The sequence below is a fragment of the Eulemur rufifrons genome, chromosome 7, assembly GCF_041146395.1.
Source record: "Eulemur rufifrons isolate Redbay chromosome 7, OSU_ERuf_1, whole genome shotgun sequence".
Taxonomy (NCBI): Eukaryota; Metazoa; Chordata; class Mammalia; order Primates; family Lemuridae; genus Eulemur; species Eulemur rufifrons.
In genome coordinates this window covers 139323055-139339697 of record NC_090989.1, presented here as the reverse complement: position 1 = coordinate 139339697, position 16643 = coordinate 139323055, and the positions used below count along the sequence as shown (strand labels likewise).

The 16643-nt window shown below is 47.1% G+C and overlaps 1 protein-coding gene across 2 annotated transcripts in view; it reads left to right on the top strand.

Moving 5' to 3' along the window:
• Positions 1–16643, top strand: part of OSBPL10 (oxysterol binding protein like 10) — a 273686-nt gene that overhangs the window by 223975 nt on the left and 33068 nt on the right. For both annotated transcript variants that reach the window (XM_069473350.1, XM_069473349.1), the window contains one exon: positions 15751–15900. In XM_069473350.1, coding sequence (XP_069329451.1) covers positions 15751–15900 — 150 coding nt within the window. The remainder of the gene's footprint in view (positions 1–15750; positions 15901–16643) is intronic.

The following is a 16643-nucleotide window of genomic DNA, read 5'->3' as shown; positions in this document are numbered from 1 at the left end:
GTTAAACTTTTTTTTTTTTTAATTTCAATGACATTGCATTAAGGATGGCTCGATAAAGTATCCAGTTAAATATCAATTTTAAATAAAATGTCACATACTCTGGGTTATTTTGAAACTCACATGAAGGATGTATTTCATGATCCTGTTTTATGAATAAGGTGAAGATAGATGTGTTGCTCAGGAATAGAGAATTCTGTCAAAAATCTCTACCCAAATGACAGAAAACCTGGCTTGGAGAGTCATCTTCAGGCTACTTTATGCTGCAGAAATGGAAATTCTGTGCATCAAAGTGATGCAAACAAAAACTAGAAGTTGGTATTTAGAGGCGTATAGGTCCTATCTGAGTACACTTATGCCTTAAAATTCATGTTCTTCTTTTTTGTGCTAAATACAGTAATCCCACGGTTCTGATCATTAATAATGCCACCACATACTGTTTGCATTACCCGAGGATGATTACAGCTGTCTCACAAATTTCCCCTTGAAGTTTTCATTGAATGAAGCAGTTGAGAGCAGGGCAAAGCAGAGCATGATAATGTGACAGTTTTTAAAGCAGAGGACATAGCGAGCCTCATTTGGATTTTATTGCCGTGGAATAATATGAAAAAAATATGAATTGCTGCAATTACCCTCTTAGATCCTGAGTATCGTTTCACATTTGAGTAAAAGTACAAGGAAGCCTTCTTTTAATATCCTCTGTCACAGTGGCTAGAAAAATGGACACATATAATGCAAATTAAAAAGAAGAGAAAATGCCTGATATTTGAGCCAAGAGGTATTGAGTGGGATTTAGAGATCGTAGCTTTAACGTAGCATTATGGGTGCTTCCTCATTGTGGAATTAAGAGCTGTGGTGGTTTGGGTTTTGGTTTGTTTATTTATTTATTTATTTTTCTGAAAAATGCTGGAGCCTATTTTCTCCCAGATGCATTGTCCTTGGTTTGTTATATTTACAGAAATCAGGACATAATGGCATATACCAGAGCTGTTTTTAAGAAAAGCAAAAAGTCTAAAATTGCCTATGCTTTGTGTTGTTTCTAAAATTCTTAGCTCTCTCCATCTGCTTGTGGTACTAAATCACTGGGTATTTTGAGAATCTGGAGATAATGATCCGGAAACTCTACCTGTTGAAGTGAAACGGGGTAGGTTTGTTTGATTTTGACCCTTGAAGACTGGGTTGCTACTGCCTATGTATTGATATGTGCCCGGCACATAGGAAGTCCTCGGTAACTGTGCCTTCGTGGCCCGGAGAGAACATTATAACATCATCTGCAGAATAGTTCTTAATGCACTTTGCTTTTTCCATTATTCATGACGCAGTCCCCTCTGGCCTGCAAAGAACGGTAAATGCCTCTTGCTTTTAATGACTTGTAAATCAAAACTGTTCTGTGGTTTGCAGTGCCACTGGTTATTTCCTTTGTGTTATCGCACCCTTCTGAAATTTCCACTGGAGAGAATTAGTTGGGAATTTCCAGGTGAGAAGCATAAATAATTAAAATGGAGAGATAAAAATTCAAAGTCAGAATTGAATGACCGCCTGGCATGGCCACTGATGAACATACAATCACCCTCATCCAATCAGAGTTGATAGCTTTCTGAATCAGTTTTGGGGTCATCCAGTGAAGTTTCTAGAACCTGGTCTAATGTTGAAAAATACAATTTCCTTCTTCAACTTGTGCCTACACAAGTGTATGAGCAACGTGGCCCATTTGTCTGTGTTTGGATCCTCCTAGCCTCGAGCCCAGAGCCATGTCCACACTGGGTGCCGGGGCTTGGGTCTGGAGAATCAGAATGGGCCAGTAGCACAACTCGTGTGGAGCTCTTCCCTGGTGCCAGGCCCCTGTCACGCCTGCTGCTTTTCTCTGCTATTCCTGGCAGCCCCTACGGCCTGGGGTCATTAGAGCAGGGCTCCCCAAACACTAGGGCACATCAGAATCACCTGGGGGGCTTGGCTAAGCACAGGTTCTTTAGTGGCTGCAGGAGGGGAGAAGGGGAGTTGCTGTTTCGTGGAGATAGAATTTCAGTTTTACAGTGTGAAAAAGTTGTAGAGGTCTGTTGCACAACAATGTTAATATAGCTAATACTCCTGAACTGTGCTTAAAAATGGTAAAACAAAAATATCAGCCAGGCACAGTGGGTCACACCTGTAATCCTAGCACACTGGGAAACTGAGGCGGGAGGATCACTTGAGCTCAGGAATTGAAAGCTCCGGAGTGAGACCCTGTCTCTACAAACAATACAGAAATTAGCTGGGCGCGGTGGCACGTGCCTGTAGTCCCAGCTACTCGGGAGGCTGTGTGTGGCAAGAAGATAGCTTGAGCCCAGGAGTTCGAGGTTGCTGTGAGCTATGATAATGTCACTGCACTCTAGCGGGGGCAACAGAATGAGACTCTGTCTCCAAAAAAAAAAAAAAAAAAAAAAAAAAAATTGTAAGGGGTTGTTAAAAATAAAAGATAAAAAATTAAGTTGGAACAAAGTGATTCATTTGTCAAAACTCATGGAACTGTACACTAAGATATTGTATCAGGTAAAAATTATAATTATGTTGCAATTAAAAGAAAAAAAACCTAAAAAACCCCAAAACACACACAGGGCTGTGCCCCTGCCCCACGGTTTCCGAGTCAGCAGCTCTGGAGCGGGGCTCAGACCGTGTTTCTGTCCAGCTCCCAGGGAAGCTGGTGCTGCAGGTCCAGGGACCGCACTGAGGAGGCCTGATGCAGAGCTTTTTCCTGCTGCCAATCTGTATACCCTCATCATTTTGCATCTTTTTTCCTGTCCCTGCCTTAGAGAGTTCAGCCCCTAACTGCGTAACTTGTGAGAAAGGCAAGGCAGTCTAGCAATTAGTGGCATCAAGTGTATAGACTGAAAGAATCACTGACGTGCTGCCATTGACTTCAGTCTCATTGTGTTTACTTTCTTCTGAGTAAAGCCATTTACCCTCTCCAGCATCAGAAGAAATCCATCACCCAGCACAAAGCATAAATCAATAATAATTTAAACTGTGGCTATAGAAAGCCCGAATGCTATTGGTGTGCACCAGTGGTTACGCAGGAAGCAAATCACAGGTAGTAGAATTCCATTAATTAAGTTTTTAGGAACAGAATCACTTTATTACTACTAGTTACCCCAACTACATTAGTCCTTCATCATTCTGTTTCCAAGATAGGGGTGTTGGTAAAATTGTTCTCTTGTGTTTCATTAGGAATCTTAAATTTTCAAAATATAATCTGTTCTCACTGAACTTTATATTACTAAGAAGTTAAGATAGGTGCGGCAGTGACCTGTGGGTGACCCCAGTAAAACTTCCCTGGGGTTTACAGCAGGGAGACATTGCTCCTACCCAGATTGCTGGAGCCAGCATCGTGGCATGGGTGCTGGTTTTGCAGAGAAATAACAAATAGGGGAAAGAGTAGAAATGAATTGGGAGGACAGTAAAAGTCTGGAGCAACGCTCTCCAATAAAACTCGCTGCGGTGATGGAATATTGTTTTTCTCCTGTCCCCTATGGTAGCCATGAGCCACCTGTGCCTAGTGAGTACTTAAAATGTGGCTAGTGCCATTGTGGAACTGAGTTTTAAATTGTAGTTAAGTTAAATAGCTCCATGTGACTCACGGCTACTGGCATGTACAGTGCAAGTCTAGGGGACAGCATTACAAGGAAGTGCCCTGTCGTCAGTCTGGGCTGGAGGAAGTTTGTTTAGGTGGGAACAGGAGAGGTGTCCGTCAGCTAGAGGAAGGCTTAAATGTTGGCTGGGTGAATGAGCAGTTTCCTCTGGGCAATGGGAAGCGATTGAAGACTTTTGAAAAGAGAAGTGAGTGTGTGGGGAGGAACATTCTGGTGGTGCGATACAACACAGAGCGTGAGAGGAGTCTGACCCGGGAAGGCGTTAGGGTCACACACCTGCGTGCCTGATGCCCAGAGCGTGTAGCGGCAGAGATGGGGGGTGCTGGGGGAGGGGTCTGAGTGGGGAGTGTCGGGGGCTTGCAGGCCTGAGCCTAGATGACAGGACAGTGGTGAGCAAGACAGGGCGGGATGCTTGTGCTGGCTCCTTTCTCAGGTGTGCGCAGGGCAGAGCGCAGGGGAGAGAAGAGAACAGGCTTCTCCCTGCGAATGCTGCTGCCCACGTGAGTGTTCTCAGCTATTTCCTATCGCCCACGCTTAGCGCAGTGGCTGGACCTGCCTGCAGTTTGGGCCCATCCATTTTGCCTCTGGCGCCACCTGCTGCCTCTCGCGCCTGCTCTCTTCTTCCTCACACGCCTGCTGCCATCTTACTCCCGCCCTGTGACTGCTGGGCTCCCGCATAGCTCACTGTTTGGTCTCCCACAAATGGGAACCCAGAACCAAACCGCTGTCTGCCCCGCAAGGCTGCAGGCTCTGGGAAAACCCAGACCGTGTCCTACACCTGTTGTGTTCCTCCGCCGTGCCTGACACAGAGCCCGTGTGTATATTTACTCAGTGAGGGGAGGTGGGGGACATGGAACATTTCGCTACCACCCCAGGTGCATGTCAGTCTCCTTCACATTGGACCGTTGCAGGAGCCTTCCAGAATGGTTCTCGGTGCCCCAGCGCCTTTGCCTGCAATGTAATTATTGCTTAATGAACCACTCATCTCCTTGAGGCCTGCGTTATCTTACTCAGCCGCATCACAATCTTCAGCGGTCCCTTACTTTCTTAGGAGGGAGCCAAGTGTTTAATTCCTTTACTTATGCAACTAATAAAACTAATAAGTCAGTGTCAAGTATTATTTTTGTTGATAGAGACACAGCAGTGAGCAAAACACAGTCCTGTTTCTTGTGAGCTGACACTGTGCAAGGGGGAGAGATGATAAATAAATATGTAATACAGTTGAGAGTGATCAGTGGTGACAGGAAGAGTAGAGAGGGTGCTAGGTTAGACGGCAGTGGCGTCCCCTGGTCAGGGGACGTTTGGATAGAGATCTCACTGAGGTGAGGGGTGAACCAGGCAGGGGTCTGCAGGAGGAGCAGTAGCAGCATGTGCAAAGGCCCTGAGGCAGGCATCACCTCATGTGTTCAGGAGCAGAAGGTGGCTGGTGGGAGATGGGCAGGGTGAACCGGGAAGGAAGAGAAGAGAAGTCATGGGGCAACATCCTGTCAGACCTCACTGGCCACAGTCAGCACTTTGACATTTATTCTGAAAAAGTGGGGATGGTTTTGAGCACAGAAGTTATGCTACCTGCTTTATGATTTAAGATGCCTTCTGGATACTGTGAGGAGATATAGACTGGACGGGGGCTGGGGAGGAGGGAGACTGATTGGGAAACTTGTCATGATTAGCTGAGAGGCGATGGTGGCTTGTGCCAGGGTGGCAGAGGTTGTGAGAAGTGTCAGATTCTGGATGTAATTTGCAAGATCTGCTGGTGGCCGTGAGGTGGAGCAGAGCATGAGCAAGTTGATTGGAGTCAAGGATGGTGCTGAGGCTTTTGGCCAAGCGACTTGAAACACAAAACTGTTACTTACTGAAATGGGGAGGATCACATTTTGGAGGTGCAGATTGGAAGGTCTGTTTTTAGACACATTAAGTTTGACTTGCTATTAGATGATGTGTTGGTTTTCTATTTGCTGCTGTAACAAATGATCACAGACTTACAGGTTTAAAACAAGACACATTTATCATCTTACAGTTCTCTAAGTTAGAAGTCCCACACAGGTCTCGGTGGGCTCAAAGCCAGGTGTTGGCAGGGCTGCATTCCTTTCCAAAGGTTCCAGGAGAGCATCTGCCTCTTTGGTTTTTCCAGCTTCTAGAGGCTGTCTGCTTTCCTTGGCTTGTGGCCCCTTCCTCCATCTTCAGAGCCAAGAACTTTATATCTCTTTGACCTTGCTTCTGTGCTCATATCTGCTTCTGACCACAGCCAGGAAAAAGTCTCTGATTTTAGGATTTGTGTTCTTCATTGGGCCCATCAATTCAGGATAATTTTCCCATCTCAAGGTCCTTAATTACATCTGTAAAGTCCCTTTATCATGTAAAGTAACACAGCCACAGGTTCCAGGGATTAGGACGTGGGCATCTCTGGGGTGTAGTATTCTGCCTCCTTGGATAGCTAAGGGGGAGATGTTGAATAGGCAGCTGATGCTCAGAGCTGGAGTTCAGGGGAGAAGGCTGAACTTGAGATATAAATATAGAGGATACAAGTTTTTTAAAGCCATGGGACCAGGTGGATTCTCCAAGGGAGGGAGCCTACTTATGAATATGGCCAAAGCCACATCCCTGGCCTCAGCCAAACTGTCCCATGGTAACATTGTCTCTGTCTCTTACTTGTGTCATCCCTTCTGTTTGGCTGTCCCCTCCTTCCCATGGCTGCTTGAAGTTCTTTGGTGACACCCAGGCCAGAGTTGGCCCCTTTGTGAGTCTCTCCAACCACCCTGGCCTCCACCTTCTGCCTGGCCTTTGTTATTTGACTTCCCATCACATGTCCTTTCATTTATTTTCATGTTTTTAATTACAACTTTGTTGAGATATAATACACATGCCATACAATTCACCCATTGAAAGTGAACCAGCCACTTGATGGATTTTGGTGTATTCACAGGTATATGTCACCATTGTCACAGTCAATTTTGGAACATTTTCATCAACACAAAAAGCAACCCTGTACCTGTTAGCCATCTCCCGCTTTCCACCCACCCTCCCAGCCCCTGGCAGCCACTAATCTACTATGTCTCATATCAGTGGCATCATGGTATGTGTCCTTTTGTGACTGACTGTCCTTTTAATTTAATTTAAAAAATCTGGATTTTGTCCTTGCACACTCAGGTTTTCCACATTTTTCTTTAGTTTTATTAATTCCTTTAAAAAACGTTGTTGAACATCTACTATAAACTACCTTTTGTGCTGGGATTCTAGAAATGAAAACCTAAGTTAGATAGGATTCCCCCATCAAGGAGTTCCAGTTAGGGTAAGCTGACAACCGCATGGCTCTCTACTCCTAACTGATCACAGCATCCTGTCTGCCCAGCCCTGGAGATGGCTTCTGTGCCATTCTCAACCCATAGCCCTGAGTACTGGCCCCAAATAATCATTGTTCCTCTGCCAAAAGCAGGTCGGCACACCTGGTCCACTTGCAAAGCAGATGTGCACTTGCATAAATACAGTTTGCTAAGTGTCAAAATGGGCTTGTACAAAGCACCCTGGGATTCCTTGGTAAGATGTAGGCTCCATCTCCGTCCCTGAGAAACATGATCCAGCTAAGTCTTGAATAGTGAGTTGGAATGTACTGGTTCCACCCAGGGCTAGGAGGAAGAAGGAGAGATCTGTGCACTCCTTCTCGACTAGAATGTCAGCCTGTTGAGGGCAGAGACCATATCTTAAGCATCCTTACATCGTCAGTATCTAGTGTGCTCTGCTGCTTGTGGACGTTGGAGGTGGCTAAGGAGACAGTAACCATTTCAGGCCTGGTGCCTGCTTACCCTTTGACCCACCCCTATGCCTTTTGTGTCTTAAACTATTGCTTTTCCTCTTACCAGAGCTCCAGGAAGGCTAGAATGGGCCTTGAAGGCATTTCTTTCCTACCTTTTATAGGCCTGGAGGACTTGGGTAGCTGTGGATGGCAGGTCCACTGCCCCTGTCACCTCCAAACCACAGCTGGTCCTCTGGGGCTGGTTGATGGGATGCTGCTGTCTCCCTCTTCTTTGTGTTGGTCTTGCATAGTTCTCACATCTGCATGTGGCCTTGATTAGACATTTTTTTTTTAAATTTTTATGAACTTTTTCCTGGTGTAGCCCCAGACCAGGGAAGTGATGCTACCTTGTGGCCAGGGTCATGGACTATTTGAGGAGCCTGGACCATTGCGGCCACAGAGCCCTCAATGAACTAGATGCTTGGGAAGCCTAGAAAAGGCACTGGGGTGGCATCATGCAGCTTTGAGAGGGGTGCTGCTGGAGAGGAGGGGACCGGCACGAGGAAGAGGATGCAGGTGCTTTGGCAGTGGCCACAAATCAGCATGCCACGGGCACCACTGTGTGCCCAGTGTGAAAGCCAGTGGCCCCACGAGAGCACAGCTGTTTACCAAGCATTTCCTGTGTTCAGGGCTTTTACATGCTTTGTCTTGTTGAGACCTCTTGGGAATCCTCTCAGGTGTGGGTGGTACCATCTCCATGTGGTAGACAAGAAGACTGAGCCTTACTCGTGGAGAGTGGTGTCTTCAGGATTTATCTCCAGGACTGTCTATCTGCAGCCAGAGCTCTGAGCTTTTGCTTCATGCTTCATTGTCTCCGAAAGCTGCGGTGATTGTGTTCTCTGGTTTTGTGGCCTCTTCTTTTTCCTTGTCATGACTTCTATCCCAGTGCTAACGAGCTTCCTGTGATCTGTGCTGCTTGGGCAACACCAGAATGAGACCCACAGTGACCTTGGTGCCTCGACCCCACACAGCCTCACTATCAGGAAGTCTTGCTAAGCCTTTGGCCACGTTACAGATTCAGTGCTGGATGAGGTTTTAAAGTGCCAGCCTTTTGCTCCTTGAGATGGTGTCGTAAAGCACCTGACACAGCGCTTGGCATCTGTCCGGGCCCTCCCCTTTCCCTGTTTTTCCGGGCAGCAGGCTAATGCTAACGGAATGCACGAGTTTGATTTGCAGCCTCCCGAGCCCCGCATGCTGCTAGTCCCTATTCTCACTGGCACGCTCCAAAAGCTGCAAAATAATTGCCTACCGCTTCACTCGCTGCTGGCGCTTTGTCTTGTTTTCTTTTTTGTACTTTCTTTAGGTTTTCTTTGCTCCTTCTTGATTCCTTTCTGTTTTCCTTTCATTTAAAAATGGTTAGACTTCAGTTTCTAAGCAGATATGTGGAAATTAGACAAAGACATGCTGCTATTTCCTGTTAATGTTTCCCTCCAGTGTTTTAAAAGGACACATATTGAATCCTCTTGGTCTAGTTCCTGATTATCTTGGTTGATGACAAATGCCCCCAACTCTCTCCCCTCCCCAGAAGTGACTTCCTTCTACCTTCCAGGGTGTTTTATTTAAAATTAACCTTTCTGCAGGTCGGCCCCTTTGCTCAGGAAGAGCATCTGTCCTTCCAGTCTATGAGAGCCAAGTGTGGTAAATGTGTGTGTATGTGTGGTTAGAGCAAGCAAGCCAGCTCATCCCCTGGGAGGCGGCAGAAGGATTGTGATGTCAGTGGCCACCAACTCAGCATCTCCAAAATGGCAGCTGGGACCAGCCTGCTGTGTGAACATGCCTTGTACTTGGACCTGTCAAGGATAAGAGGCAACTCCTCCATCCGGTTCCCCCTCACAGTGGCCACGTTGTTGAATCTACCTCCAAATGGCAAGATAAGGTCCCCTAAATACTGTGGTGGCCTTGAAGGCACAGTTGGTTGCCTGGCTTTGGAAGTGGCTCCACACAGAGGACAGTTCATGTCAAGAGCCTTCAACAGCAGCCCTGCATCAGGGCCGAGGGGCATCAGCTGTACGAGACACCACCTGAAGACGAGTCCACGACATCCGTCTTCGGCATGACTTCTGATCAGAGGGGAGCAGCCATCCGTTCCACTGAGAGGCCCTGCGCCCAGCAAAGATGGCTTACTTTTGGGGAATCAGACACAGCCACCAAAGAGACACTTCGGGAGGAGAAAGCCAGCCTGTGCGGAGTGTGGGAAGGACAGTAGGTCATCAGAAGCATTTTGCATCCATGTGACTAAACTTTATGTCTCTGTTCTCAGGGGAGATCACTTTTCCATGCGTGTAATAGTGAATGCTTACACGTGGTAGTCATACAATGCACGTTTCTTGTTGAATGAGAGACAAGAAAGCCTGGTGAAACTTGCTGGATCGCTGACTTTGTGCACCCTGGGCTCTGCTGGTGTTATTGACGTGCATTCAGAGTAGGACTGGATCTTCAGATGCGACTCTGCCTGTTTGCATGACCTTTGTCTGTTAGATGGGGCTTCTTAGGGTGTAAAATATTACTAGTGTGAAGGTACACTATAAGGGCTGTGTATTGATTGCAAAAACTTTGTTAAATATGCTGTACATCTTGAAATGAGACAATCACTAGAGCTAAAAGGGACTAAGTCCTTGGTTTTATGGATTGCATAAATGTCATCAGCAACAGTAACAATACGATCATTAGAACTGGAAAAATAACTCAGTAGTTGGTCCCTGGACACATACCTCTTAGACACTGGGTCCCCTGCTTCTCTTCCAGGATTCATTGTGTTTCTTGATTCATCCCCTTTGTCTGTCTTCCATGTACTACTCTTCCAGTCGCACCAGCCCCCAGCCTCTGTCCATGTCTCAACCTCAAACTCTTATTTTTTCTGGACCTCTTCTATTTTTTGTAGAGATGGGGTCTTGATGTATTGCCCAGGCTGGTCTAGAATCCTATCCTCAAATGATCCTCCTGCCTCAGCCTCCTGAGTGGCTGGGATTATAGGCGCCTGCCACCGGGCCCAGTGTGCTTCTGCCAACTCTTATCACCTAGTGAACAAAAGCAGGATTGCCCTGGTGGCCATTACTGCATGTGTTTTTTTTTTGCATGTTCTGTGTAGTTGTGGAATTGAGAAATAATTTATATATAAGGGGTTGTTTGCCCTGTATATCTGACATTTCTCATTTGAGGATATCTGAGGGTGGTGCTTTGGGTCTTCTCCCTACCACCTGCTTTTCTGTGACCCTCAGAGTACCAGATATTCTTTTTGATGTGGCTAGATTTCCCCATTTCTCCATAAAAATAATATTTGGATATGTTTGGTCTTGTCATTCAGTGCCAAGGTCCTTTGGTATGGCTCGTTCACCACCCGTGCCTCCTTGCCAAGGAGGCAGTGTGTGGGGCAAGTTGCCAGGCTTTAAAAATGATTGAACTGCAATATGCTTGCTGCTAGAAGAGGATTTGATGTCCATTCTCTAGCTGGCTTTATTGTCTGTCCTTGCCATGTAGGTGCTCAGGTCACTGGAACTCGGCGGGTTATGTTTTTCTGTTGAGGATTTTGTCTGTTTATGAATACCTGTTCCAGGATGCTTATTTACTTGGACACAAGATGGCTTTAGGAGCCCATCTTGATCCTTGCTAGAGTAGACCCCCTCACCCCTGCATGTCTGTAGTTTAATGGCTCCGGCATGGAGTGCTCCCTATCTAAAAGGCAAAATGCAGCTTCCAAGGTTGGGTAATGCAACCACGCAGGCCTCTGCCATGGTGCCTCGCATCTAACCAGTGAGAATGCAGCCCTTCAAGTTAAGGCGTTAGGTCATACGGCAAGTAAAGGGGATGCAGCAGATCAAACTGCTTATGCGGACGCCAGCGATCTGAGGGCCGGGTCTTAGTTGAGAGAGAAGGCAAGATCGCTGTGAAACGAGAAGGATGGGGTGGGTGTCTGCTGTCTGAGGATGGGAAAGCGAGGTGAGGCGCTGGGAAGAGGAGTAGATTTGGGACATTGGGGTAGAGTGAAGCCTGTGACAGGGAAATGAGTGGACTCTGCAGGTAAATGTCTCTTCCGTGGTTTTTCCTGGAACTGACCCAAACTGTAGTTAAATTACATATATGTATTGAATAAAAAGGATTGGAATTTCAGTTTCGCTTGAAATTTGCATTTGTATTGAAAAATTAAGATTTTTCTGAAAAATAAGAGATGAAAGCAAAGCTAAGCGTTTCTCCTACACCAGTGTCCCCATGGAGAAGACAGTTGACCCATGTAAACCTAACACAAGTCACAGTTTTGCCTTCTGGCTTTGGCCCTTGGCCGCAGTCCCATGGACGTGCTCCTCCCTCCTTGGGAAGAGGCAGAGGCCTGCGTTTAAGGACAGGGTCACATCTGCAAATGTGGCGACTGTCTTTGTCTAGACCATTCCCACCCCAAGAGCCCATCTCTTACATGGCCTCGTTCTTTGGTCCTCGAGAGGCCTGAAGCCAGCTAAGGGGCAGAGACCTTTCTAAGAGTCCAGCGAGAGCCACAGACCCTCTCTTCAAAAGAGTGCCCAGACATTCAATGTTTGCATAAAAGTTCAAGGATGGTGGTGGGTCTCTTAAAGACTGTCCCTGTGGTCCAGGTTAAGAAGTCTTGCCCTGAGCACTGGTCACTACTGGGTCACCAGGCAATGTCTCTAAATCTAGGCTACCCATGAAATTTTTTTGTGTCCATCAAATTTTCACTTGTGATTTCTGCATTTGCTAATAGGCATGAGTCGCTTGATTTTTGTAGTGCCCTGTGATGCTCCTGTGGTAGAAATATTGAGTCATAATTTTTGTTTTTATTAAAAACCTCTTCCCCACCCCCCCCCAAAGCCTGCTTTTCCTTAAAACACATTTTAGTTGCATTTCATTTTCAAGTTTGTATACATTTCTGTGGCTGGGCTGGTTCATTTACGAAGATCTCTGGGGCATGGGTGATCTGAAGATTCATCTTGCTGAAGTCTTATAAGTTTTCTCAGCATTATAAAACTGTTTCTCACGTTCATTTTTCTTCTGAGAAGGAGAAACACTGTCCTCCTATCTTTGATCACCTCGAGACAGTTGTTACTGCTTTGCAAGTGAAAACTCACTGAGATTCACAGGGTGTGGGTGTGCAGGGACACCAGGGGACAAGCCGGACGTTATGAGACAGGGAGGGTGAAGGTGTGGAGGAGCTCGTGGACCCGATTACGGAAACTAGTGCTTAGATCTGGTGATAATTACCAATACCTCTGGATTCCACATCAGAGTATCAGAATCAACAGACCCTTGAACCTAAAAAGGAAGGAGGTTTTGTGCTTTTAAAACTCCATCAAAGCCTGGCTCTTCAAACCCTCCATCCCTTGCAGTGTCTGCTGGCGGTGGGTACTCTGAGGATGCAGACAGACAGGTATTTACATTGCCAGAGACCTCTTTGAGACTGAGCCGACCTGCTGAGTACATCTACCTTCCTATCCAGACCCCCAATTTGGACCCGCAGTGGAGGGGGTCTTCCCTGTCTGCAGGTGGGCTGGGCTCCAGTGCGGGTGGAATGGAAGGGTCCTCTAAGACATTCACCATCAACATGATGAAGGAAACCAGTTTTGTTTTTTTTTTTTCCACTCTGATTATTTACTTGAAGTTGAGTAGAATTGTTTACAAACCATACTGTAAGAAAAAGGACAAGTTCTCAGAAGCCGTGAGAGACAGAAAATAGTGCCCAGTCCCTGTTTAAGGTTAGGGCATGGCTTGCTGAGAATTCGTGCTCTGGGGGCTGTTTGCCCTTCTGCCCTGGGCAGGACTTTGGGGCCCCCAGGAGCTCTGGCCACCCGTCACCCCAGGAGTCAGCTTCTGGGGCCCATGTGCCAGCCCTAAATCTCTCTGCTGGAGCCAGTGTCTTTGAGAGGACGCAGGAGACATGGAGGACACGGGATGTTGATTTGCAGTGGGAGGAGCTGGAGAGGTTTGCATTCACGTGTGCACTTAGCGTCAGGGGGCTGGGTCCTGGGGAAGACTTCTGGCTGCTGGAAGTCAGGAACGAGCTGGGCTTAGTTTTCTAGTAAAGCAGACAGTGTTGTCTTGGGTGGTCTATAGACACGTCACCCTGGGTGAGGCAGTGATGGGAATGGTGGAGATCTCCCATGTGCTGGCTTGTGGACAAATGGGAAATCACATCTGTAGAAGAAAGACTCATTCTTTGCTTCATAAAGCTGACGGCAGCCTCACTCGAGCGATTGATTTGTTTAGTTCACAGTCTGTACTTTGTGAGAACAGCCAATTTCAAGCAGGAGTAATTGTGCTCAAAATGTAACTACCTCTCTTGTTGAGATGTTTAAGGACTTTAAGGATTTGCAGCCCACCCGCTCCCTTGGGTGCACGGTGGTGGTTTGATTTCCCTTGTTTTTGATTGTCCGTTTTCCTCCCAAAGCAAATGCCCAGACACTGCCCTTGCCTCCCCCAGCTGGCCCTTGGGCTGAGGGGAATTCTGCTAATGCAGGTCACTGCCCGCCAGGTTTTCGCCAAACAGGTGGCAGCTGCAGCACCTTTGCCATTGGGAGGAACTTGTGTCTGGGTGCTCTGACTTCAGTGGCATGTTTGGGATTGGAAATGCAAGCTCCCAGCAAACGGAGACAGCCACCCACTTTAAAACTGACCCGAAATTCAGAAAAGGGAAAAGGGAGGAGTGCTGGGAGGGCAAGGGGGTAGAAGCCCTGCTAATTCCAGCGTTAGCCTCAGGTTCATAGCTGCAGTGGCCTCGGCAGCGGCGGCCACCGTAACCCAGCAGATGGGGTGTCGTGGGGCAGAGCCAGAGGACAGGCCTCTGGGGGGCTGTGAGTGCGGGCTCCTGCCTCCTCCTCCCTGACTTCCCAGTGCAGAATCAGGACAGCCCATGCTCCCAGACCTCCCCCTGCTTAGTCTTCTCAGGGACAGGACAGGTAAGGAGTCCTCAGTTATTCTGGTATATTCTAGCACAGGGACTTGCCGATGATGTCAGGTAATACCTGTTATGAGCAGGCTAGAGAACCAGGCACGTACGTGAGGAAAACTCGGCTCTTGGCTGCAGGAAAACCTTGTGGGTTCCACTGAGACTTACCGAGCCATCTTCAGAATTGGGGTTATTTAGAAATGATCAAGAATCGTTTAGGAGTATATATATGGAAAATGTCTATTTAAATTGAAATTTTAAAAATGCTTTCCCCAGGAGGGAAGGAGCACCTTTATTTCCTCTCTTTGGAGTGTTGGTAAGGAACGGCCAGTACGGATATGTTAGGCTGGACAACTACAAACACCTTGACCGCTAAAATAGTATTAGAAGTGCCTTTAGATGTAAGATGATTCTGTCTAAGGAGGTTAATAAATCATTTGTTTTTGGATGGACGTTTGGGCAAGTTTGTATCCTTTCATGTTGAAAACCTTTGAGCTCCTGCATTTCTGTGTATTAAGATCTTTATGTCTGACCTGCCACTGGCAATTGAGAACAACCGAGTCAGGTTCTGTACGGGGTGCTCTGCTTGCGTATAAGCAAGAACCACGAGAACACAGGCAAACGTGGAGTCGCGGAGTGGGGTTACTTCTCTCAACAGAGTTCCGAGGACGGCTTTACACTGTAGCTGGAGTTCTCGATACTTGGGTATTGGAAAATTTTATGCTCAGTTGTCCCCCTCGCACAGCTGATTAACTCGCCTGTTTTCTGTGCAATTTGAAAAATTGGAATCGAGCGATTGAATTAATAAACTTGCACTGAGGAAAGCAGGGTCTGTCGGGCAGCAGGAATCCCAGTATTATAAGGTTTCGAGCGTTTTGACTTCAGTTCTCATTTTAGTCTCCCTCCCCGAATTAATGCCAATTCCAAGACTTTTCTTACACTGGCTATAGTGACCCTAATCGATTTGACTAGAAATAGTCTCAGAGCACATTTAAAAATCCTTATATTTATTTCATAAATAAGGTAATCTTAGTCGCAGGATAATCCAACTTTTATTTATAAATAGAAAAATTTACGCCAGATATAAAGTGTCCTGAGTTGTGCAAGTTAATTTGTTTGGTAATAGACAAAATTAAGGGGGCTCATCCCATGTACTATGGTTAGTTTCTTAAAGAACAGGAAGCTTTTTGTCAGGAAAGCCCTTGGGCCAGGGGGTCACGAATGGGGAGGGTGGGGAAGCGGAGAGAGGAGGGCCCCGTGCAGTGGCCGGAGCACAGGGCCTGCGCCCCAGACCGGCTCCTTTGCCCGTGGCAGCGGGACCGGCCTGCAGACAAAGCCTTCCTGAGGCAGGATGGGGTCCCTTCTGTCGTTAAGCATTTGGGTTCATATGCCGTAGTTCGAACTTCTGCTGGGCCAGCTGGTGATTTTTATCGATGATTTCATTTTAGCCAAACTCAGTCCCTGAATTGGTTTTGTCTGAAGATGAAAAAAGTGACAATGAAGACAAGGAAGAGACAGAATTGGGCGTCATGGAGGATCAGCGCAGCATAATTCTTCATCTCATCTCACAGCTCAAACTTGGAATGGATTTAACCAAGGTAGGTCGGCACATCCCCCTGGATTTGTGGCCAGTGGTTTGGGTGCTGTCTCTATGCTCAGGCCTCCCCCGTGCACGTTCCTCTCATTGTAGTGGGGTTGGGGACGTAGAGTGGGGGAAAGGCCAGAATTGCTTTCAAGTGTGGCTATCCCAGGTGCAATTTAAAGGACATTTGTACATAAATGCTCATCCTCAGAGCTGGATGGCTTTGTGTTTAATTCTCTAGAGGAGCTGCTACTCTGCAAAGGCAGGGAAAACATTAGAAAAAGCATGTGAGATGATAAGGAAAATTCAAGCTGGTTTTTCTTTGTTTCCTGCTGTGTTCTAGAGAAGATTATAGAGATAGTGATGGCCATAGGGAGAACACAGGAGGGAGGAAGATGGGGGGGCCCGGACAGAGGCTCCTGTGCATGCCCACGACCTGCTGTTGCTGTCCTTAGCTTTAACAGTTGGGCCCCCAGGGTGGCCTTGTGGGGGATCCTGATCCCATTGCACACATGTAAAGGAACAAACCCGCTGGTGGGAAGGATTCAGCTCACTGTTCCTGGTGTTGAGTGCAGGCAGGACTCTTCCTAAGGACCGTCGTCAAGAGAACCCTGTGTCCTAACCCCTGATGTCAGGTGGGGGGGGTCCCACATACATCCTCCCTCACCTCAAGTCAGCGGCTGTGTCCTGGAGGCAAACAGTAGAGCAATTTTGTATGTAGCTGAGGGGTCGTATGGTGTCGTGAGGGCACAGTGGGCT